Source organism: Mchenga conophoros, linkage group LG19, assembly GCF_057382185.1.
Source record: "Mchenga conophoros isolate Kocher_MC1m ecotype Shallow Benthic linkage group LG19, M_conophoros_male_GT1.1, whole genome shotgun sequence".
NCBI lineage: Eukaryota > Metazoa > Chordata > Actinopteri > Cichliformes > Cichlidae > Mchenga > Mchenga conophoros.
In genome coordinates this window covers 16,910,486-16,933,707 of record NC_140544.1, presented here as the reverse complement: position 1 = coordinate 16,933,707, position 23,222 = coordinate 16,910,486, and the positions used below count along the sequence as shown (strand labels likewise).

The following is a 23,222-nucleotide window of genomic DNA, read 5'->3' as shown; positions in this document are numbered from 1 at the left end:
GTAGAAAAAAAAAACCTTAAACACAACTGAGCGCATAAACTCATCAGGAAAGTGTTTACAGAGGTCAAGCCTGGTGGTTTTCCCCTGGTGGCTATTATAATCCAAGTTTAAGGACCTTTAACTTAAACTTAATGTCCACTCTGTTTTTTATGCTGCTATAAGGCGCATCCAGGAGATGCATCTCTGCTGCTAACATCTTGCTCAGGGGTTCTGACTGTGGGCTTTGACTCAATCCTGAATAAAATACCAAACTTGAGTTGTTTTCAGATGCTGTAATGAAAGAAATGCCAAAACAAGCAAAGCAAATAACACTCCCCTGGTGGGAGGTTGTATTTACAATATTTTACTCTTACAAACATGTTAAATTTGATAGGTCTCAATATTAAGTCAGTTTAAAAGGATTACTGTGACTGTTCTGGCACTTAATTTAACTAATGCAGGTGTATTTAGAGAAAAGAAAGAAAAACACAAAACATTACATTTATAATACTGAGGGTTAAATAACTGCTATTTTTTGTATATACCCAAGTTGTAGATACAGAGACATGCAGAGCTGCACAGTTTTACAAAGATTTACGTTGTTGTGTGTAGATTGCCTGAAGATAAAGTTAAGACTTGTGATTTACGAAGCCAGAGAGACTTATTGACTTGTCTGCAGCTCTCATTTCAAGTCAGACCTTCACAGGACTAGACAGCTCTTTAAAATAACTGAGTAGCCCCTTCAGTTTTTATATTTCATGGTCAACTTTTAAAGCAGAATGTGCACCTGCACAGCATCCGCAATCATGCCCCGCCGACTTAAATATGGTACTGGGTTCTGCAGTATTGTTGTTCTTGTTGATGTGAGTGCGGTTGGCAGTGGGAGAGCAGGGGCCGCTGTGTGTATACAAGCAACCATATTAATAAAGCATGCTGAAGAGCATTGGAATGTCACCGGGTCTGCTGTGGGTTTGTTACACAGAACACTGCAAAAAAGCACCTACAGAACTGTCATATTTTAAAATCTGTATTTTTAGTATGACATTATAGAAAGTAACTAAGTATCCCATATTATGAAACCAGTTTTAGCAATTGTAACAAACTGAAACTGGCTGAAAATCCATTGGAAATTCACGGACAACTCCATAGACAAACATGCATTAGAAGGCTTATCTGCCCAGTGATCAATCCACGTGTATATATTTGGACTGACACTGTAACAAAAAAACTTAAAAAATGCTAATGGACAAGTACTTTTACTTAATCTCATTTCACTCAAATTAAATTATTAATTAACATAATATTATGTAGCATTACATTACGTAACACTAATGTTAGTTGATAAGTGTAATACCCGTGTGGCTACTGTATGTGATTGTATGTGTCCATCTTAAAACAGTCATGCAAAAATATATTTAGATGAATTTAGTTCATGTTGTTTGACATTTCTGCATGAATTAGCCTGGAATAGGTAAAGCAGTCATCAGCTAGCGAAATGCAACTAAAATGCCTGTCAGTGGGGCCCTTTCCCATAGGAAGTAGCACTGCGCTGACCACTACGTTGAGCAAATGAATGGGTGAATGAGGCCTGTTGTATAAAGGCTTTGAGCCCTCAGGCAGAATAGACAAGCGCTGTATAAAAACCAGTCCATTTACCAACGGGGCCCTGACAAGTGGAAAAATCAGAGTCTAAAAAATAAAGCCAGTGTGGAAGTCCTGAAAGCTACAGTTGCTCTAACAGCCTGTGCCAGACCTAGGGATGGGAACTGATAAGAATTTACTTACTTTACTTGTCACTTATCAATTCAATTCCTTATCGGTTCTCATTGGGTTCTCACTGGCTCCACTTTGAGAGTCAATATCATTGCTAAGCACCATATCAAAGACATTATATTCATGCAAATTAATTGAATGCTGTGGGTGAAATGTTTGTGCATGTTGGAGGCATTTCCACTCTTTGTCCTAGTGTTGGAATTGTTACTAAAAAAATGATTTCACATATTACACAAAACACTTTACTTAAAATTAATGTAGTACATTAATTCATTATACTACTCGTTATCTTCCTGTCTCATAATAACCATTTAACATTATAAACATGAGGCTACAGCCCCACACACCAACACAAATCCTAGTAAGGGCACGCGTATGATCATTCTCTTAGTATTTAGGTATGAACACAAAGCCTTCAACAGACTTAAAATTGATCGCCATAGTGATTCTACTTTAGATACAGGAGGTAAATTTATTTTAAACATACATTCGCATATTAGTCTCATTTTGTACATATGGATTTGTCCAGTGCCTTCTTTTCAATTAAATGCTGCTTTAAATGTCTCCAGTGCAGCAGTGATGCATCAGTGGACCTCGCAGTGACCTCTGTCTATTTTCTGATCCTGCTGCCTTCTCCTGCTTATCTTTAGTAACTCCATCCCCCTCATGATCTATGGATGGCTATTTTACAATTTGGCTAAATCCAGCTCTGAGGTAACAAGTGACACCTTCTGTTTCCATGCTTCCGGTCGCTAGGCAACCTCAGCAATTTATGCCACTGCCAAGAGAGCGATGGAGGAAGTAGCACCCCGAGGCCCCCCCACCTTTGTTCGTCTTGGCCACGGCCGGCCCGGCGTCATCCGTCATCTAAGAGCAGTGCTTCCATACCAGGCCAGTGACGAGGTCCGCTGCAGCACGCTGCGCTTCCTACTGCTCTCATTAAATCAGCTCTGCTTCCTGCACCACAAGGACGCATAAAAGAGGAGCTCAGCGACTGCACCAAAACACTCTGCTGCCCTCTCTTGATGCTGAACTGAAATATTTTCAGTGTTCTTCACGAATAAAACTACATTCAGCAAAAATAAATGTTAAGAAACATCCAAGCAGAATAAGTAAACACTCCCAGATACATACACTTACATACTGTAAGTGTATGTATTGTTTTTCTTTGCCTACTGTAATCATGAAGTGAATTAGCATGGCATTTGTTCTGTGCTCTCATAGTATGAGCGACAGACGGTGAACATGTCAGCGCTCCAGATTGAGATGGTAAATTAAGCTGTAATGTAGTAAAACTGTACATATGCATAATAGAAGTTTCCTGGTGCACAGCTATGATGAGGCAACTCGTAGAGTCTCCTCCTTAGTCAGGATTGTTTGTGCAACTGTCACCCCCACTACCACCTGACATGGACTTTGTCACTGTTTTCAAAATGGAAATGCTTATGTTTGCTCATATGGGTCACTTAATATAGAAAAAAGAAAGCAAGCAAACCTCTCAAGGCCTGTTCTTCTTCAGACTGACCTGAGCCAAGGTTAGGTGGCAACAATAGCAGACGAGCACTGTTGTTACAATAATAAAAAAAGAAAAAGAAAGTAAAACTGACCATTTAAAGAATGCTTTTGTTTTAGTCATTAAATCACTTGAATTCTTAAAGAATATAAAAAATCCAATTAACTCAAGAGATGAACCTTATATCTTCTTTCTTAAAATAAGAAAGAATTTGAAATAAAGAATCTATTTCAAATTCTCTCTTTGGACACTGTTATTAGCAACATCTCTCTCACACACACACACACACACACACACACACACACACACACACACACACACACACACACACACACACACACACACACACACACACACACACATGCAGTTTGTTGCAATTTCTTTTGCTGAATCTATGAAAAATGTCAAAAAACTGTCTGACAGGGATAAAACTGTATTTTTTTTGCACCAACAAGATGATTCCCACTAGCTACAAACTTCTTGGTTTTGGTATGGTGTGCACTGTGTCCTGAACAAAAGGGAGGAAATTGAAGGAAAGTATGAGGCCTGAAATTATCCAGAAACATCAGTGAAATGTTTCTGGAACACTGAAATGTCAGTCACTCCTCTACCAGAAATGGTCTTCTTAAGGAAATGCTGAGATATGCCAAATCACACAAGAACTGGAAATGTGTAAGCAGGAAACAAGGGGAGCGGTACAATAGTCTGTGTGTACAGGCATCTATAAAACAAGGTGGAGGCTCTGTCATGGTTTGGGCTAATTTTCAGCCAGTGGTGTTGGAGATCTTGTCAAAATAATTTTTTATCTGGAAAAGCTTCATTTTCAGTGCAATGATCCCAAAAAGATGCAGTAAAAGCGTACCTGGATAGAAGAACATGCAGTTGGCCTCCATAGAGTGCAGACCTCAACATTGCTGAGGCATTGTGGAATCATCTTAGCAGACAAGAGAATAAAAGGCAGCCAACATCCAAAGAAGAGCTTTGAATACCATTGAAGAAGCCTGGAGAACTATTTCTGAAGACTAATTAAATAAATTACAAGAAATCTGCCAAAGAGAGTTCAGGCGGTGTTAACTAATACAGGTGGTCACACCAAATGTTGACTTTCATGTTTGTTTGAACAGTACAAACTCTATTTTTTGCCTTATGTGTTGTTGTTCTGTGTACATTTGCAGACGTCTCAATATATTTCAGTCTCTAGTTCCTATTTTCCTACCAAAATATATAAAAATAAGGAACTTTTGCACAGAGCTGTAGTTACATTGCAAATCTGCCAGTCACAATGCAAACAGCCTCTTGCAGCTAATGAGATAATAAAAAGGTTGATTTCATTGACATTCTGTGGAAAAATTCAGCATTTCACAGAACATTCAGCAAATAAATGACTGAATGGGTTTGTTGTTGAATTTGTCACCACAGGTAAAATAATCTGTTCCAATAAATAGAATATCCAGCAACAGAGACTCCAAAAAGCGAAAATTAAATGTGCCCTTTCAGGCCACCATGACCTGTTGAGTGGAACACACACACAAGTGCACATTCATTTGACTGCTGGAACATAAATAAAGGCTGTGTTCCCAGAAAGCTATTCTGTATTTTCCAGCCTCACTAGAAAAAGAAAAGACAATAATAACTAGAATAAAACTTAAATAGAAGCATGCTGCACAGGGGAATGGTTTTTAAAGGTCAGCATGGTGACCTTTTCTTAGCCAACACAGTGTGGAAAAGGTTGCACATGTGTGTATAAATCCCCAACCCTCCAAAGACCTTCCTAAGGAGATCTCACTGTGCCAACATTCAGTTTTAATGCTCAAATTAAACTGGAACTGAACAATTTAGGGAACTATCATTTTAACATTAGAGAAAGAGAGGAGAAATGTCTCCTTCCTCACTGATTTCTAACTGGGGTATATTGAAGGGTATGTGGACACATGCATGACTTAAATAGAGAATATGAATATAACATACTGTTGAAATATCTTGTTCAAACTGGGACTAAAGTCAAAATGTAGGTGATTTTATTGATAAAAGAAGCAGGATAAACATAAAATTAGCAACGATAAGATGGAAATGATTAGAGGTCTTTGTTAGCACTTGCTAAAATTCAAAACACACAATTAGAAAAAGACTGAACAACTTTTGACTCTTAAATACTTTATACATGCTCTGAATTAACTTGGTCTCACAGCTTCGGTTTTCCTGGTTGAATCTGAATAAACTACAAGACTTATGGTTTAATAACATTTGGAAAGATGACAGCAAAGTGGAGCTAAACACAATATATCAGCACAACCATCTCACACCAACTGTCGACACGGTGGTGGAGGGGTGAGGGTTTGACCTTATTTTGCAGCCAGTCAGCTATGAACTCCTCTGAGTATCAAAGTATTCTAGAGTCAAGTGCGACCTAGATGTAGACCTCAACCTGACTGAAATGCTGTGGTATGACCTTAAGTGCGTAAACAAGTGCCCTCAGACTTTAATGAAACGAAGCAACATTGCAAAGACAAATCGGCCAAAACTCCCCCACAATGAAGTGAGAGACTGATAAAGTCATACAGAAAACGATTACATCAAGTTACTGCTGCTAAAAGCGGTTCTACAATACAAACTATTGAGTCATGGGGCGTACTTAGTTTTCCAGTCACCTTCTCACCTTAGTTTTTGTTAAATAAATATTAAAACTATGTAATATATCATGCATTATTGTTCATCTAAGGCTATGTTTAATTTTTTTTTTTTTTACATCTGCTAAGGATAAGTTATGTCTGGATATTTAAAAAAAAACTTAAAATATACTACACTTACATAAACCTTTAAATAAAACTGGAAATTGTTACTTAAAATATGGATAATGGTTCAAATCCAAACTTAAATGTTAAACTGTTAGCTAAATGTTCAGTTGCCTTCACCCTACAATAATAGAAAGAAGCCCCAACAATCAAAATGTTGAAACTGTTAAAGAAACATAATAAATAGAGTCTTGATATAGTCAGCAGCCATTAGCAACCATTAAAAAGATCAAAACTAATGACTCAAACTAAGGATAAAAAGTTAACAACGGAGGCCTAATTGGTCACTAAACAGAAAACTTAAAGCAGCATGACAGTTTAGTCTAATATGACATGATGCTAATGAATAGGGTGATCAACAGAGCTTTGGGGTGTTTTGATGAAAAAGGTATGGACTCAGTGGTGGAGGCCACAAGGCTGAGTTGTGGTTAAGAGCAGTTATCTTTAGCTGCAGTGTCAGCATCAGTGGTTTGACCTATAACTGAGATCATGCCCTCTTTTTTCCCCCAATAGTCGTCAGAAATCCCAGTAAGTGAGATTACTTCACATTGTCATATGATTACCGTCATGTGCTTTTGTAATTCCCTTTGTCATATTGTGTTGCAGCGTGAAGTAACACATGACACTTGGTAGTGTTTCTAATGTACCTCTGACACCATATCATTATTCGAGATATGTAGGGGATTAGAGCTCAGCTCAGCATACCTCCAGACTGATTGCAATTACAAGCAATTTATTCAGTTGCATAAAAGAATTAATCATGTTTAAATTTTACAGTTTACTCTTCCTGTAAGAGTGTGCTGCCATGATCCATGTGCAATGTTATGTAAACAGGACTTGTGAAGCAATAGGAGAGAGAACCAGTGAGGGAGACAAGTATTGCGTAAGTAAGCCCGTGCTTTGTGTTTATATTTAAGAAGAAGAAAAAAATCAGTGAAGAGAAAAATAGCAGCCTGGGAGGCTAAAAGTAGCCTCTCCACCACAGATGGCACCCACGCTTTCCGCCAGTGGGTCAGTGGGTGAGGGAAGAGTGGAGGGGAGTGGGGGCGAAAGAAGAGGCTGTGGCCGTATGCCGCTATCCAGGGGAGAGTGTGGGCGACACGGGCAGCAGGAAAGAGAAAGACAAGGGCTTCTGAGGCCAAGTGGGCCGAGGTTTTTACAGTGTACGCTGCTAAAAACAGACACAATGACGCTCACGGGTCAGCTGGCTGATGTGTCATCAGCTATTTCAGCAATGTTAAACAAGTGATAATAGAGAGGGAAAAATGTTGACATCACCGTGAATGCTCACATCACTTCTTTCCCCCCCACGTTCCGCTGATTGTGTAATCATGAAGGCAGAAAAACCAGTTTCCTGGATTTAATATCATGCCTTATTTGGTAACAACGAGGCCAAAGTGGCTGACAAAAGGAGTCACACCATCACCTTTGGGTGCCCTGTGTCACTGTCAGTTAGGAATTGCACAAAATCTTTTGCAATCACTGATAAATCCTGTGGTGAACTTTATCTTAACATCCTGCAGTGGAATTACTGACACACACACATAATACGGTAAAAGGAGAAAGAGATAAACTTTGAACTCTTCACTTTAACAGTAAATGATTCCTGTGCTGTGTTTGGATGTCACAGAAGAATGAACAAATGTCTTCCACACTCCAAATAAGAACCTGGCCAACCTAAACTCATGCATGAAGTATGACTGAGCTGCCAGCAGAGAGCGCTGCTGAAACTGTGGCTGTTAGCAGCTGCAGGCACTGGAGACCACACAGTGAAAATTTCTATTAAATTGAATGGACCTCAAAAAAAACTGCAGAAAAAAAAATCTGAAAATAGACAGCCCCCAAAAAGTATAAATTAAGTCATCTAAAAGGTTAAAAAAGAAAAAAAAAAACTAAATTAAAAAAAATTGCTTTATGAAATTATCTAATTTACATTGGGTAAACAGTTTTTATAAATAAAAATATGAAAATAAATTGCTTAAAAAAATCATTATGGAAGTTTTCACTACTTTTTGTGCCACCTGTAAGCTAAAAAATTAGGTTACTATTTAAAACTTCAAGCCAGTATTTTTTAAATTTTAAGTTATAAGAGTCATAATTCATAATCTATATTTATGTCTTATAACTTTGAGATATTTAGAGAGCTGAAAATTTGAGAAATGGCAAACAAACTTCCTTAAATGCTAGTAGACTAAATAAATGATAGGGAACCATAGGCTACTGGCAAAGTTTTTTTTGGAAGAATTATTTCAACTACTGGCAAAGTTCAAATAATTTGGAAAAATTCTGAATAAAAATTAAAATCTAAATACATGCTAATAGCTAGAAAATTTAGTATTAATTCATAAATTTAATTAGCAAAACTGCCTACCATTACAAATAAGTAGTATTAGCTAAAAATATAGCAATTAAAAAAATATATTAACACAATTATTTGCTAAAAATAGAAATACAGGCCACTGGCTAATTAGCTCGAAAAAAACTAGCTTAAATGATCAATGTAAAAATACAGTTTTATAAACCCAAAGTATAATCAATTATCTAATTAAAACCAATATAGATAGAAAATAGACTGCATAAAATTGTAAACACACTCATCCTTTCACACTTATCACCTTGCATGAAGTTGGCCATCAGCCACTTTACCCTTAATAAACTGACCTTTTTATTTAGGCTGCAGAACTTAGCAGACCATGGCCTGCAGACAGAAACAAGAGGATAAAACATACGTATTCAGCTGAATCTTAATTAAAATACCCAATGAAAACCCCCAAGAATGTTAACCACCTAAATCTGAACTCCATGGCATACCTGCAGACAGAAAGTGAGAGACAGTGTTTGGAGTGTGTGTTATAAATAGGGACGTGGAGTGTGGAGGCACACTCAAACACACCTGCCTTCAATTAACTCCCAAGCACAAGCGCTGGCTCTGAGCAAATGCGAAACTCAATCCACAAAAACAAAACCAATCCCAAATTAGTACCAATCAATGTGAAGGTGAGTTGATTGAAATAAATGACAACAAATTTGTGGGATACAGAACCCAGTTAATTAAATAAAAGTAAAAGTAAAGTGAAAAGTCCTGTCGAAGGGAGTGTGTATAGTAGTATTCTCAGAACCAATTCTCAGAAGGGGAAACAGGTGTAAATACTGATTTCAGACAAACTAGCATTTCATAGTTGATAAAAAAGAATGATAAAAAGTCAAATATACTTTGAATCACAGTTCATAATTCACAGGTAAAGAGATTAGTGTCAGTAAGAACACGTGAATGATAAGACAAGACTGACGTGGATCAAACTCAGAGTGAAACATGGTTTCTTAAAGGCTTGCTGGGGGTTTCAGAGACATGCTTGACCTTCTGAACTGCATCTGTGTGGAGAACAGTTCACCCTGCAGCACAATGATGAAGCCCAAACACGCCTGAAAGGTTTCAAAGAGGTGACATAAAGATCTCTTGTTACATTGTAAATTTTTTATTGTGTCTTTTCAAATTGGTACAATAAATCAGTTAAAACCAGCAATCAAATTATCATCCTATAAAATGTAACAGACCATTTTAAGCACTTCAAACTTAAACCACTCCCAGCACTCACACACATGCTTTTTCTTTTACATTCTGGATATTTTCTTTGACATGATTCTCTTAGTCTTGTCTTGCATACAAATACTGCCCTCATGTGGGGGAAAATGTCAAGCAAGAACACCAAAAGTAGCATTAGACTTTCTGTTAAGGCATTACAATAACAGTGATGTTCTTTTTCTTTGGTAAAAATTATCTAATTTTTTTATACTTGACTAAAAACACAGTAAGTGTGTCACGGACGTTTCTCAGGTCTTGAGTACTGTGTTGTTAACAGCTTACCTATATTCAGCCGCAAATAGGATTTTCATTGAGCTTGACCGAGAGCCAAGCCACACAGGTTGTTTAGAAAGTTGAACAGGTCATTGACCGGATGTGTTACTCCATAAAAAGAAAGCCTCTATCTCTCTCTTTCTCCCTCTCACACACACACATGCACACAAATAAGCAAAGCCTGAAGCCTTTAAAGGTGCAGCAGATACAGCGTGTGTGGAAAGGTGTTGAACAATCAGAAGAAAAGTTATGGTGCACTAATCTATTGTCCATTTAGGAATAACCTCATAAGGAGGTGGACTGATGTGGCATGAAAAGTAACTGGTGTCATGGCTGAATGGACAAAAAAAGAGAGCTAGACCTGCAGAAACTCTCCAAAAATTCAAATCAATAATCTTCTGAATTGCAATGCATTAGAAGATTTAGCAATGCTTGCAGTATGCTGCAGAGCAGGACATGTGTGGACTATCTGTGCATGTGCAACACACTTGCAAAGAATGACATCATTGAAACTGGATGCCTCACTTACACCAATTATACCTGCCATGCTCTCCCACTCTGCTGAATTCTCTCTCTGTCTTTATGGGAAAATGTCATGAAATGGTCTGATACACTGTATTTGTTTGCTTTATATCTGCAGCAACTGCAACTGTTTCACCTTCATCCTCAAACCTGAATTATCGCTGAAAAGAAGGATTGTATGATTGTATCATGCTGCCCAGGCTTTAAAACAGTCCTCTGCGTTTTGTTGAACCTTAACAAAAAGCAGCCCCAATTAGAAAACATGCACTACTGGCTATTACTATTATCTATTGTGGGGTACACTTTGTTTTAAAACGATGCATGTTTTAAAATGTTTTCATTCACTTTCGACTGCATACTGTCAGTGGGTTTTTGTGATTATTTTAAGTTTCTGGTTTCTCCAGTGCCTCCCTTTCTCTGTTTTCGGTTGTTTCTCGTTTTACTTTGATAGCTGGAATTCTTTTATGTCTTGCTCTGAGCTGTGCTTCCTGTTTTCTGATTGCATTCATCTATGTCTTCTTCACTACCTGTTTTCTAAACCCTACAGTTCAGTCTTCACCTTAGCCTTAGTCAAAATATCTCTTATGTTATGTTCTTTGGGTATACTTCCTGTCTTCTTGTGCTCCTTTTCATTTTTTCCCTTCACCTTTAGCATTACTGTTTGTACCATTTTCTCTTTGTTTTGGATTTTTAACCAGCCACAACAGAGGTCTGCTTTTTGTATAGCATCCATCCTCTGGTCCGACGACCGTGAGACGTGCCACAGAGCTCATGTTCATCTTACACTTTTAATCACAATGTCACAGTGATTTAATTAAAGTCACATGGTTGAATGACATATGGTAAATGGAATGGTTCTTATATAGCATTCAAAGCGCTTTACACAACTTGTACATTCACCCAGCACCTTTTTCTAAGTGCCTCCTAACAAACATCCACACATACTCCGATGGATGCATCAGAGAGCAACATGGGGTTAATATCTTGCCCAAGGATACTGGGATCAAACCACCAACCTTCCGGTGAGTAGGTAACCTGCTCTACCACCTGAGCTACAGCCACCCTAAGAATTCAGACCATATTTTGATCACACAGACACAAACGGTGAAGGGCAGTTGCACATCTTAAGTAACTGAAACAGCTAATGAGCTGTGTTTCTGTGTCTAAAGAATACTCTTCTTGTCATAGTTTCTACAATTACAAATATAGTTTCTTACAATTCGAAGAACATACTGCCACTTCCTTTTCTTTGTAGTAGTTTCATTCAATGTCAACAAAATTCAAAGCTTGTTACTCTTTAGTGCCATCTAACTTTCTCAGATGACTATGGCATCCTTACTCTAATTAAAACAAACAAACAAACAAACAAAAAAAACAAAAAACGCTGTATACATTGGGTAAAAGCCAGACTAGAAAAGTGCATTTCCTGTAGAACCTGTCAGAATGTGGGGCATCATCTCAAGATGTGGGACAGACAGACATAGAACGAAAATACTGTCTGGTCACCATATAGTCTTATGCTTGTTTTATACACTGAAGGTAAAAGGATGCACTACATCTCTACTGTAGTTCCTTTTACCAGCCTCCTCTTACCTAAGTTTTCCAAATGCATTTCCGTGAGACATCCTTTAACACTGAGAATACAACACTAATGTTGGTTTCCAGGTCACAGGCAGGAGGACACGGAAAAGTACCGAACTGAGAAAAGCCTTATGAATAACTTATGTGCAAAACCTTATTCTTCAAAATATTTTCTACACTTGTTTTCTTCATTGTATTTATTTTGCTTAGATAAAATAAGTATTTATAAAGCTGTCATGTAAATAGTGTACTAAATAAATATGTAAGTATAATTTCCTTTCTTTGGTTCATTTAAAAGGAAAAAAAAGAAGTAAATGACCAACTGAAAGGTGCAGGCTGAAGCTAAAGGTTATGTAACACCTATCCCTGATTCAACAATCAGAAATGAAGGAAAATTAAATCAGCCTCATATGTGCTTGTTATCTCTCATTTAACAGCTTCGGGATACGAAGTGAGAATTGGAGTATTCAATTTTTTTTATATTGACTACACTGAAATTGAAAGATAAAAATAAATATAATATGACAAGGACCTTATTATGATTGAAGGAATGATCTTTATTGTCATCATAAATAGTACAATATAATTCAGTTTGCCTTTCTCTTAGGATAGAACTTAAAATAACAATAAATATATACAATTAACAAATAAACAGAATATATAAAATAGGTAAGTACTTACAGATAAAAAAAAACAACTAAAATTAGCAGCAAACGTAAAATGTAAAAATGTATATGGTCAGTTGTATAGGATAAAAAACATTTCTCAGTCTATATATATGTGTGTGTGTGTGTGTGTGTGTGTGTGTGTGTGTGTGTGTAATGTAAATGTAAATGTACATATCATATTTATCTATAAATGTAAACATAATCTTGTTTCCTGTCCTGGCTTTTCTAAGCTGGCTCACATCAGATGGGCCCCAAGCTGCATAATGAAAATCCTGGATACGCCCCTGTTGAGGAAATAAACATAGGAGAACGTACGGCTTTAACTCTTAGCCCGCCTCCTCCTAGAGAGAGTAACACGACGTCACCGGGCCCGGCAGCCAATCCGAGAGCGATACGCTCTAGCTAGAGGAGATCTCCTATGTATTGGTGAAGCTGGTGTGCATTCGGCTGTGTGTATGTGTGTGAGTGTGCGTGTGTGAATGCGAACAAGTTGATATTCATTTAAATTTTTATTACCCCCTCCTCCCTCATCATAAACATATTTGAGTTAAACTCCGGGAGAGATAAACGTAGTTAAACATACAGCAAAGGCAGAGTGACTCCGATGAACTCGAAAATAAGTTTGCTGCGCACTGCCTTTGAAAAGAAGCCGCATCTACGCAGTTTGAGGAATCTCGGTGTGTCGGTGTTTTTATCGACACCGGAGAGAGTCAGTGCAGCTGCTTTGTTGTGTGCCTTCTTTCAAAGTCGCTGGTGAAGTTGTTGTAACCGTCACGCTATAGGAGGCAGTAAAGCGGGGATAAGCCATTCACGAGAAAATAAGACAAAATGCTGAAGACGCTGACGAAGAAGCTGAGAAGACATTCACTCAATGAGATCCATCCTTTCCAAGTGAAGGTAAGTTCATTACACACCGTGAAATGGTTGTCATGAAACTCGCAGCACAAACAGCTGAGAAAGAAAGTGACTCGTGTCTGTGTGTATGCGTGTGTGAGCGCAGCGTGGCTTTACTTTTGTCTCGTGACTCGCTTATGAACCTTTATTAACACTATTTCTCTTTCACACGCACAGAGCAGCAGTCATTCCCAGGTTTATACACCCCGAGTGGCCACAAGCCCTATCAGATGGACTCCTCCATCTGCACCACCTCTGGTGGTCAAACGAGTTCATTTGGACTTATTTAAACGGAATCTGGACCACTTTCAGCTTACTGTTTACTCTTAGTGATTACATTCTGCTGACCATTTATCAGTTTTGGTTAGTAAATTGTCTCAGCTGTTTACCCATGACTCTTGGACGCTATTTTAACCATTAGTCCATTACTTTTAGTTACAAATTGAATTATAAGTTATTTATTACATCAAGCTACCTGTTTGAACAATGTATCCTTTATCTTAACGAATAGTTGTTATCTACTATTCATAATTTTGAGGTAAAGTCCTTCTAGGAGCTACTTTGACTTCTTGTTTATTACTGTTTGACCAATTCCTAAATAGCGTTTTCTTTCTGTGGGACAGGCTAGAGCTTCATCACTGCTGTGCGTGTTTTTGGAGGTACTCTCAGCCTCATTCATTATCAAGCAATTTACTCTTCATGGATACTACAGGACTTTCTCTGGTGTTTACAAGTTAAAGTCTTAAAAATCCCTCTTGAGCTAAACATGTTTGCCTCGCTGTCATATAAGAAAGGAGAAACACTGAGAAACATTGGCCTTCTGTGTGTAAGAGAAAGGCTGGTGGAAGTAGTTCAGAGTGTGCATATGTGTGTTTGGGGTGAGTGTGGGGGTACAAATTGAAGCTCATTTAGGATGTATACAAACAAACATTTCAGTAAAAACCTTATTACTGCAAGCTGCCCCCACATCTACATCTTTACCCTCCAATTATCCACCACAGAATCCATGTAAGTGCTCCTCAGTTGTTGCTGGCTGTTCAGCTTGCATAATGCCTCTTTTTGGGGAGTTGAACGGTGAATTGTATCTTGCACGGGTCACTAACTTGCTCCATCTACAACACTATTGTGCGTCAACCAACTGTATAGTCGCATGGCAGCCATTTTGTGCCAAAGTGTGCCCATTCAAAGGCCTGGAGGTGGATATGGGGGAAAGTGTGCCATCCCTATTGTCTGCTATTGTTTGTGTTTGTTGATCTGCTCACTGGTGGAAACGTTCTGCCTGTCGTAGTGATGGGAAAAGTGAGTTGTGACAAGGCTGGTTGCCTTCATGCTGGACTGACACAGGATGGCCTGTGAAAGCCGCTACACAGCACTCTTAAACCAGTACAATGGTGATTTATAAGGAATTTCTGCTGGTATGACCCCTGCTCCAGGACCTGCACTAATGCAGTGTAATGATTCAAGAAGAGGCAGCCAATGGAGCACCTTTCACTGAAGGAATTTTAAATGATAATCAAGGTTTAGTACGATCTTAGAATCTTAGTTAGTGATAGAAAGTGTACTCATGTCGATTATTGCGACACAAAGCCACAAACAGGAAAAAAATTTTTTTTGATTGTTTTTTTTTTTTTTTCCATCATGGCTGATTTTTTTATTTTATTTTATTTATTTATTTATTTTTCTTCTGGTCCTGCTTTTTGTTGTCACTAAGATAGTATTTAGTATTTTATCACTCAGTTGGAGGGATGAAGCTCGCTGAGGCCTAGAGACTGGTTGGCAACCATCTGGCAACCTTGAGTCATGAGGGAAAAATGTTTATTCTTTGATCTTATTGTGAGCGGTTGCTGGCAGTTGCTGTGGAAAACAATTATTAATGTCCTACTGATGCAGCCCTAGAGACCAGACATTGAGCTTCTGTAATCACTAGCTTCTTGGGAATACTCCCACCACTTTGAAAGTGGTTGGTGGAGGTTGCAAAGAAGTATGCAGTGGCAATACTTCCTTGCAATTGTTTTGGTCGCTTGCATGTTGTCGCTGTCACTAATAGTGTGCATGGAAGACATTAACTGTCTGCACAAATTTGCAAACTAATTGCCAAGTGGCCATTAAATTGAAAAGTACAATGCAAACTGAAAATGAAGAACTCCCACCTTCAGAGTAAAAGTGCCTTTTACAGCTTTTACTTTGAAGTAAAAGTTCAAAGCGACAAAGGGGGTCATCTGATTTTTGGCGTTTTCTGTTTTCTTTGTATTATTGTTGCATGTTTTCAATATAAAGCGCCTCGAGGCAACAGTTGTTAATGTGCTGGTTGGAGTGTTAAAGCCCCACATTTTTTCTATAGATGAATGTTTCTAGTTCGTGTCACATTTTTTCAAGTAGCACTGCAGCTCGAAGGGTAAACGGTGAGTGTCCACATCCAAGTCAGTGTCTTCCATGTAAGTTTCTATCTGAAATCTGCTAGCGACTGAAATAATCACAAGGATGATTTTGGTGCAGCATCATCTTTGCGCTGATTTCATTTGTTGAAGTACCGTCTGGCAACCACCTCCTAACCATCTGGGGAAAACACGTTTCCTTAGTGACCGGTGATTCCCGGGTTTTGTGACAAGTCCTTAGCCCTGTGTAATTGAGACCTAACCAAGCTAGCTACCATTAGCTCATAACTTTGCTATCTAGCCTCTTGTCTAAATAGAGCTTAACAATAACTGCCCACTTTTTAAGGGCCCCAGTTCCGGAATTGAAATTCCTATTCATTCTGTCCATTGACGTTCCAGAAAATCCTTGTACAAAGAGTTTTAATCCTCAAACCAAGCCAACCAGCTTTGAAATTAATCATGACCATAAAAAGATTTAATTTGAATGTATAAGGGGTCAGTAGGCTCTAATTATATGTTTTAGCAGATTTTTATGTCAGATGCCCTTCCTGATACACCCTTAGTAGGATTTGTGCCTTTTCCCGAGCTCTAAAGGGAATATTTTATTTGTTAAGGGAGTGTGTAAACCACTACACTGTGGAGCCACAGGAACTACTTATCACACAGTGCATGCACAGCATATGCAAAATCCACAGCAACCTTCAAACCTTTTGAGTTTAATCCATGTAATGTTTTATAGTAGTATTTGTGAATATTAAACATTCATATTTCCATGGTAACAATGACCACCAGCAATCACAGACATCACAGTTTCAATTGCGGATTGTGGATAGAGTAGATCTTTTCCACAACATTGGAAACAACACAGTTTTTGTTAAAGTTGATATCTTAAAGATTTCTAGTTTCTACAAGAGCATGCACCATTGTTTCACAGTGTTGTAGCTCATCTACTTTAGATGTCAGTAACATCACTATGACGCATAATCCATAAACCCATACGAAGGACATGAACCTCACTATTGAACTCTGTGTGACGCTGCTGATATTTTATACCTAGTAAAATTTTGGAAATTATGGTCCAGATTTAAATTTTTGCAGCAGATTTTTCTTGTACACTTTGACTCCTCCCCTTGCTGTGTTGGCCCTTTACAGACTCAAAGAAGCCGATGTATTGGCTTCGGGATAGTTTAAAAGAGGCTAAACGGTCTCTCAAGGTCCTGGAGCTTCGACAGATTAAAACCACTTAGAGCTACACTACTGTGAGGAAGATCCACCAGCTGAGTGTGAGCTGAAGACAGGCAAGCATGTCTGTCCCTATGCTGTGTGTCTTTATGAGAGGGGGAATGGAGTGTGACAGTGTCCATGACAGTGTGGAAGGGCAGAGCAAAGCTGATATGTGTGTGAACTGGGTGGTGTGTATTTGTGTGCGCGCACGCTGTGACATTGCCATTGATCCAGCTTAGCAAGCTGCTCAGTGATGCAAGGCACTGACAAGGATTTCATTCAACTGTTCTTGACACACAAACACACAAGTCTTTGTATGTGTTTGCATGCGTACACAATAGCAGTTTCTATGCTTTATTCCTGCAGGCTCATTTTCATTTTTGCTTATTTGTCCAAATGAACTTCAAGCACTCTCTTCTTTCTTTCTTTTTTCTTGTCTTCTGTCTTTTTATTCAGGACTAATGTAAAACTGTACTGTGAATAAAACAAAAGTATGACTCAAACTTTTCTCAAAATATCAGCAAATTACCAGGTGAGGAAATGTATGGGTCAACCAAATCTGAACACAATTCTTACCTGACCGCTTCAGAATCAGCTGATTTGTTTGGTTTAATAAGTATACCACATTTAATGTAGCCCTGCAAAATTTTACCTTCAAAATATGAGAATTTTTCCAAGTTACAGGCCCTCGAAGTACATCAGATTGGGCTGAAATTTGGTAGATTTTAATTCATGTGAGATTTTTTTTTTCTCCGCAGCATGTTTCAGGAACATCAGTATGGTGAAATGTGTATCATATTTAAATAGCAACACAGTAGCAGTTTATTGTCTGTGATACAGAGTAGCAGAAGCAGGCATTGGTACCCCAAATGTTTAATTTCCTTTTCCACAATTCACTGAAAGGAAAAAGTGAAAAGTGCAATTTGGGTAAACTTCCAAAGGCCTTAATACTATGTGGGATAAGTGGCTAGTCAAAGCAGCATGTGCCTACATTGATTCCAGGCTCATCCTGTAGCTGTGATTTATTGTGTGTCATAATAACTTTGTATAATGTAACTTGTAGTCACTTCCAACAGTTAAATGAGTTAAATGAAATCATGTTGATTTTGTGGGTAGTTATTCCTATGTTGATTCCAGGGAAATGGATAACTTTTAGCTCTCCATTGTAGGCTTTCTAAACTCAAACAACATATTGGCCACTGACATCTGTAAATGCTATCTTATTTGCTGATATATTGGTTCATAAAGGTCACCTTTTCTATTTTAAAGTTCTTCTGTCATACTTCAACTCTCTAAATGTTTTTTAAGTACTATATAACTTTACTCTTACTGAGCTTTGTAGTTAGTTTGGTGGAGTTATTCTCAGGTGTAGTGCAGACCCACAGCTCACAGCAGTCCAAGCCCTCACCTCAAACTTAATTTGAATATTTGTCATGCAAAGTAGCAGCACAGACCTGGGTAGTAGTTGGACCGGAAGATGAAAATCACCACCAGTGATTAACATCAAAATGATATTTGAATGCTGTCACTGCAGAGCTACCTCCTAACAATGTGAGAATGACTGTGGAGGGTCATTAAGCTTTTCAAATATTTTTTTCACACCTGTTTTCAGATTCAACGCGATTGGGACCTTAAATATTAGTGCAATGCTAATGTGGAAGGTTGTGCCGACTGAACTCCTGATTAGGTTGTGTTTGTGTTTTTTTTTTTCTTTGCATATAGTTCTCTATATCAGTTAAAGAACAAATATAGTTCTTGGCCAGCTTTTCTTGGTGGACTGAAGGCTGGGTGAGAGGTTAAACTTGCCAAGCAGATGTTTCTCACACAGCTTTCACCTACTTCCAAAGTGAATGGAGGAGATCATAAACTCATCATAAGACATATGATAACATTTATTAAGAGGCCCAAGAATAAGTTGCCTTATTTTCTAAATATTGACATATCCAAACATAACCTTCATTGGATTAGGTTCTTGTCTTTTTTTGTCTAATTGTGTTTCATTCTTGGCTCTCAATGTGTACTTCAGTCACAACATAATATATAATCTTTAGATATAGAGTAGCTAGGTAAGCTTCTGCTCACTTCTAATTTCGATGAACCTTGTAAATCCTTTTTATTGCAATGTTAAACCTAATCTTAAAACATTAATTTATGAGAGCTGAAAGAATTTTTGAAGAATGTGCTTACAGGTGGGGCACTACTGCTTTATATGCTATTTTTAGCAAATGTATTAAGATAAACAAAGTCTGTAAATAGTTGGGATTGTCTTGAAACTGATTGTTTGAAACTGGATAAAAACTGGCAGCCTGAAAGAACTAGAAAGTGTCTAAGTTTGCAATATTTAAATGGACAAAAATGTAGCGATATTGTATTGTGTATATATTATTGCTAGTGCACATGCAAATACTTTTGCAGAAATACTGTTTGCAAGGCACCACCCACTTTTCTGTAATCCATACCTACTCTGGTGTGATGCTGTGACAAGTCAAACGTGGTTATTACATATTCTCTAAAGAGTTGCAATTCCTCTAATAGCCACTTGAGGCTGGATAAAAAATGAGGCAGTTCCCATAGACTACCATGTTAAAATGCCCAACTTTACAGCAGAAATGAACATGTTTACTGCCTGCTACGGAAAAACTGCTTTAGTCTATATTTCTCATTTCCATATTTATATTAACTGTATATAGTTTCATTTTTTAAGTAAAGCAAACTTTTGTATTTTAATCATGTTATTAGAACCTGTTTGAGTCACAGGTCAGACTTGGGCAACTGTAGCTGCTACCTGTCTGCTAGGCTTGCTGTCAGCTGATTGGATTTACTGAACCAGAGCTCTGGACTGAGAGCATTTTAATGCAGTTATCTCTATCATTGTTTGTTTGTTTTTTGTTTTTGTTTTTGTTTTCGTAGCATCCAAGAGAGTCTGGGCTTCATTTTTTAGTGAGTGATATTGTAGTATGCTCAAAAGTTTAAATTGGAAGTCCATACCAGATACTTTGTTAGGCACATTTTGCTAATACTGGGTTGGATATAAGGTAAACCATAAGCTCTACGCTTTTTCTTATCAGACGGATAAAAATGCTAAGAAAATACATACATTTCTGTCAAGTTAACCAACTCAGAATCTTTAAATTAATTACATGCTTCCAATCGCTCATTTTTATCCAGGAAAAAAAATCGTAATATGATGCAGCCTTTTTAAATTGGAGTTATGCAGTCCAGGCTTGACTAGAGCATTATGCATGAACTGAACTCATTATCTTATGCAGACTACTAAGTGAAATACTGCTCACTTTACAGTAGCAAGGGAGCAACCATTAGCACCATATCCTGGAGCTGAACAGCTGGTGCTACAGCACAGTGTGATGGTGAATGTCAGTTAAGCAATAGCTAGAGTTTGTTGTAGCTAGCTGTGCCAAAGGAGTACCCGTATCAGATGTGGTTCACTGAGAACACATGCAAAGTTTTTCTCTCTTTCATAGTAATACCTGATATCAGATAACTGTCACACGCCAAGTTTTTGCTGTCTAGAAAAACAAAGTGAAACTTATTCAAATACTCATACATGCACCACGGCTTTGCTTCACACTCCCAGAGGAGATTTTGCATAGCTTATTTTTTATCATCTGTTGACATGTACTTGTTTTGCATTAAGAGAAATTCATCAGATGCTGTAGTAGCTTTTGAGTTCATGGGAAGGGGTCTCGTTCTGTTCATGCTTGAGCTGTTGTTGGTCTTTTAACCCCTTCTGGTGAGAAACTAGAAGCAAAGAACTTCTAAAGTCTCATAGCTTAGATAGTCTAGCCCTAAAGAGCCATATCCTCTCCCTCAAAAAACTTTCATGTGGTAAAAGTTATTCTTCTGTCAATTTTTATCACATTTTTAACTGAAGAGGTCTCCAGTTAAAGTCATTTTTGCTTAGGAAGATTTCCAAGTGAATGAACGATACCACTATATCAGTGCTCAATGCTACATTTATTGCATCCTTTAGCAAAGGGTACTTTGGAGCATCCTTTATGAAAGGAAAGTCCCACAATTCATAGCAACCATCAGTTTGTGAAAACAAATAAACATAAATAACAAGTAATAGAAGTCATGTAAATATTAACAGTGCATTTTCCATTTTGTGACCTAACCTGCTAATATGTATGATTCTTTAACACAGTGTTGTTAAACCCAAAAATGAACTCTGAGAATAGATTTTCTATGATTAAACAATTAAGATTATGAGCTTTATCAAAGTGATCAAAGTCATTTTAAGGTTCACTATAATTTAGTTTGCATTAGTTATGTCCATTATTGTATTGCAGTCTTTAGAACTGTCTTGACTTCAGTCCCAGAAAGTCAGAATAAGATCGTCTCTCCAGTAGGACGAGAAAATATGAGTGGACTTGATAAGCAACTAATCACAATCACTGTGACCTCCATGAGATGAAGTATTTAAGATGTGGATGTCATTGTCATCTCCGGCTAGTTCCATGTCAACAACATTCACATTGTTAAGTAGTCTTATGTAAGTATAGTTGAATTCCCTGAGAACCGTGGTTCACTTTTCCTAAGTCCTTAGAAATTCTCCTTTACAAATTTCCCTGACATGTTTTCCATTGAGATCAAGGGTAAAGTGATTAGGAAAAGGAAGTCATTTTTTTGGTCTGTTTGACCGCAGCCGGGGTCAAGAGAATAGCTGTTGCTCTATTTTCAGATTTTGATTGCATTAAAGTATCTTTCTGTCACAGTCAAAGTACCATGAGCCACTCCACCATCTGCCATTTTGATTTGTCTTTTTCCAGACACGAGTCACCTTCAGCCACCACAACCACATGCTTCTCACACACATGGGGTTTCTGTTGTGGTTCAACCACTTTACTAATGTTTGTTATCATTTGGAAACGGTTGTCATCGAGGGAGGACTTCCTACCATATATCCTTAGCCAACCAATTAGCATGCATTAGCAGACTCCTTTTTTGATGGACAAAATTGTAAGTGTTGGATTTTTTTTTTTTTTTTAAGCTGACATTTTTTGGAGGGGGCGTGGGGGGTCAAGATGCAGTCAGAGCATGTTCATGGACATTGGCATGAAAATGTCAAATGTAAACATGCCAGAATTTATCAGAATCATTCATTTTTCCGACTGACAGAGATTTGTCTGTGAAGAAGCTTTCAGAATTCCAAAGAAGCAGAGAAGCAAAAGCTGCTAACTTGATCTCAGTGGTGATCTCACTGCGAGTGAAAACAGATTTAAGTGACTCAGACTAAATTCCTGTCTCTTCTGAGTACAATTAAAATGTTTATAATCCGCAACTAGTACCAGTTCGCTCTTGGTATCCTACAACAGTAATGTTAACAGGATTTCGACTGCTTTATGGATGCTGCCCAACAATAACTCTCTGTAGTATACAGTGGAGTTGAAGCCCAAGCCAACCACTTGCCAAAACACATTTCCTCCTCACAGTTATTCCTCAACGTCTTTTTCATATGGAGTTCATGAAGTGAAGCTGTTTAACTCGAGACTCCCTCAGCCAAGGGGTTTTGTCTTGTGAACTGGCTCTGGGTCTGTTCATTGAGTATCCTTCCCACAGCTCATGCACCAGTGAAAAGCATGAAGGCTACACTCTTTTATTGCATGGAATATACCCTTTATTACACTTTTAGGTGACTTCTAGATGTCTTCATTAAGATAGGATAGCATCCTCTGTATATGTTTTAGAAAATGGTTGGTGATAACTTTTTAAAAATCTTTAGTGGTAACATTGTTAGAACATCTTGCCTTGAGATTCCTGAAGGTGGCATGTTTTTTAAAATGAATAAATTACTTTGAGCAAGTGGAGCTTCTGATTTAGCATTTTCAGCTGTAGCTCGTTTTCAGTTCGTTTCAGTATTTGTAGGATATTTATTGCTTCAGTTAATGTTCCTGTAGGGTTAAAAAGTTCTGTTAATTGTTGCCTTTCATTTTTAAGCATCGCCATGTTGTTCCCTAAACTCCTTAAACTCTTGTTGTTAGATTGTCAATAAATGTAGTAATTGCATTCATAGGAAATGGACTG

General features: G+C 37.9%; 1 protein-coding gene across 1 annotated transcript in view; it reads left to right on the top strand.

Moving 5' to 3' along the window:
* Positions 1-13,104: 13,104 nt before the first annotated feature.
* Positions 13,105-23,222, top strand: part of LOC146551970 (uncharacterized) — a 31,731-nt gene continuing 21,613 nt past the window's right edge. Inside the window, exon 1 of the mRNA XM_085256547.1 lies at positions 13,105-13,581. Within this exon, the coding sequence (XP_085112673.1) occupies positions 13,513-13,581 (69 nt within the window). The 5' untranslated portion in view covers positions 13,105-13,512. The remainder of the gene's footprint in view (positions 13,582-23,222) is intronic.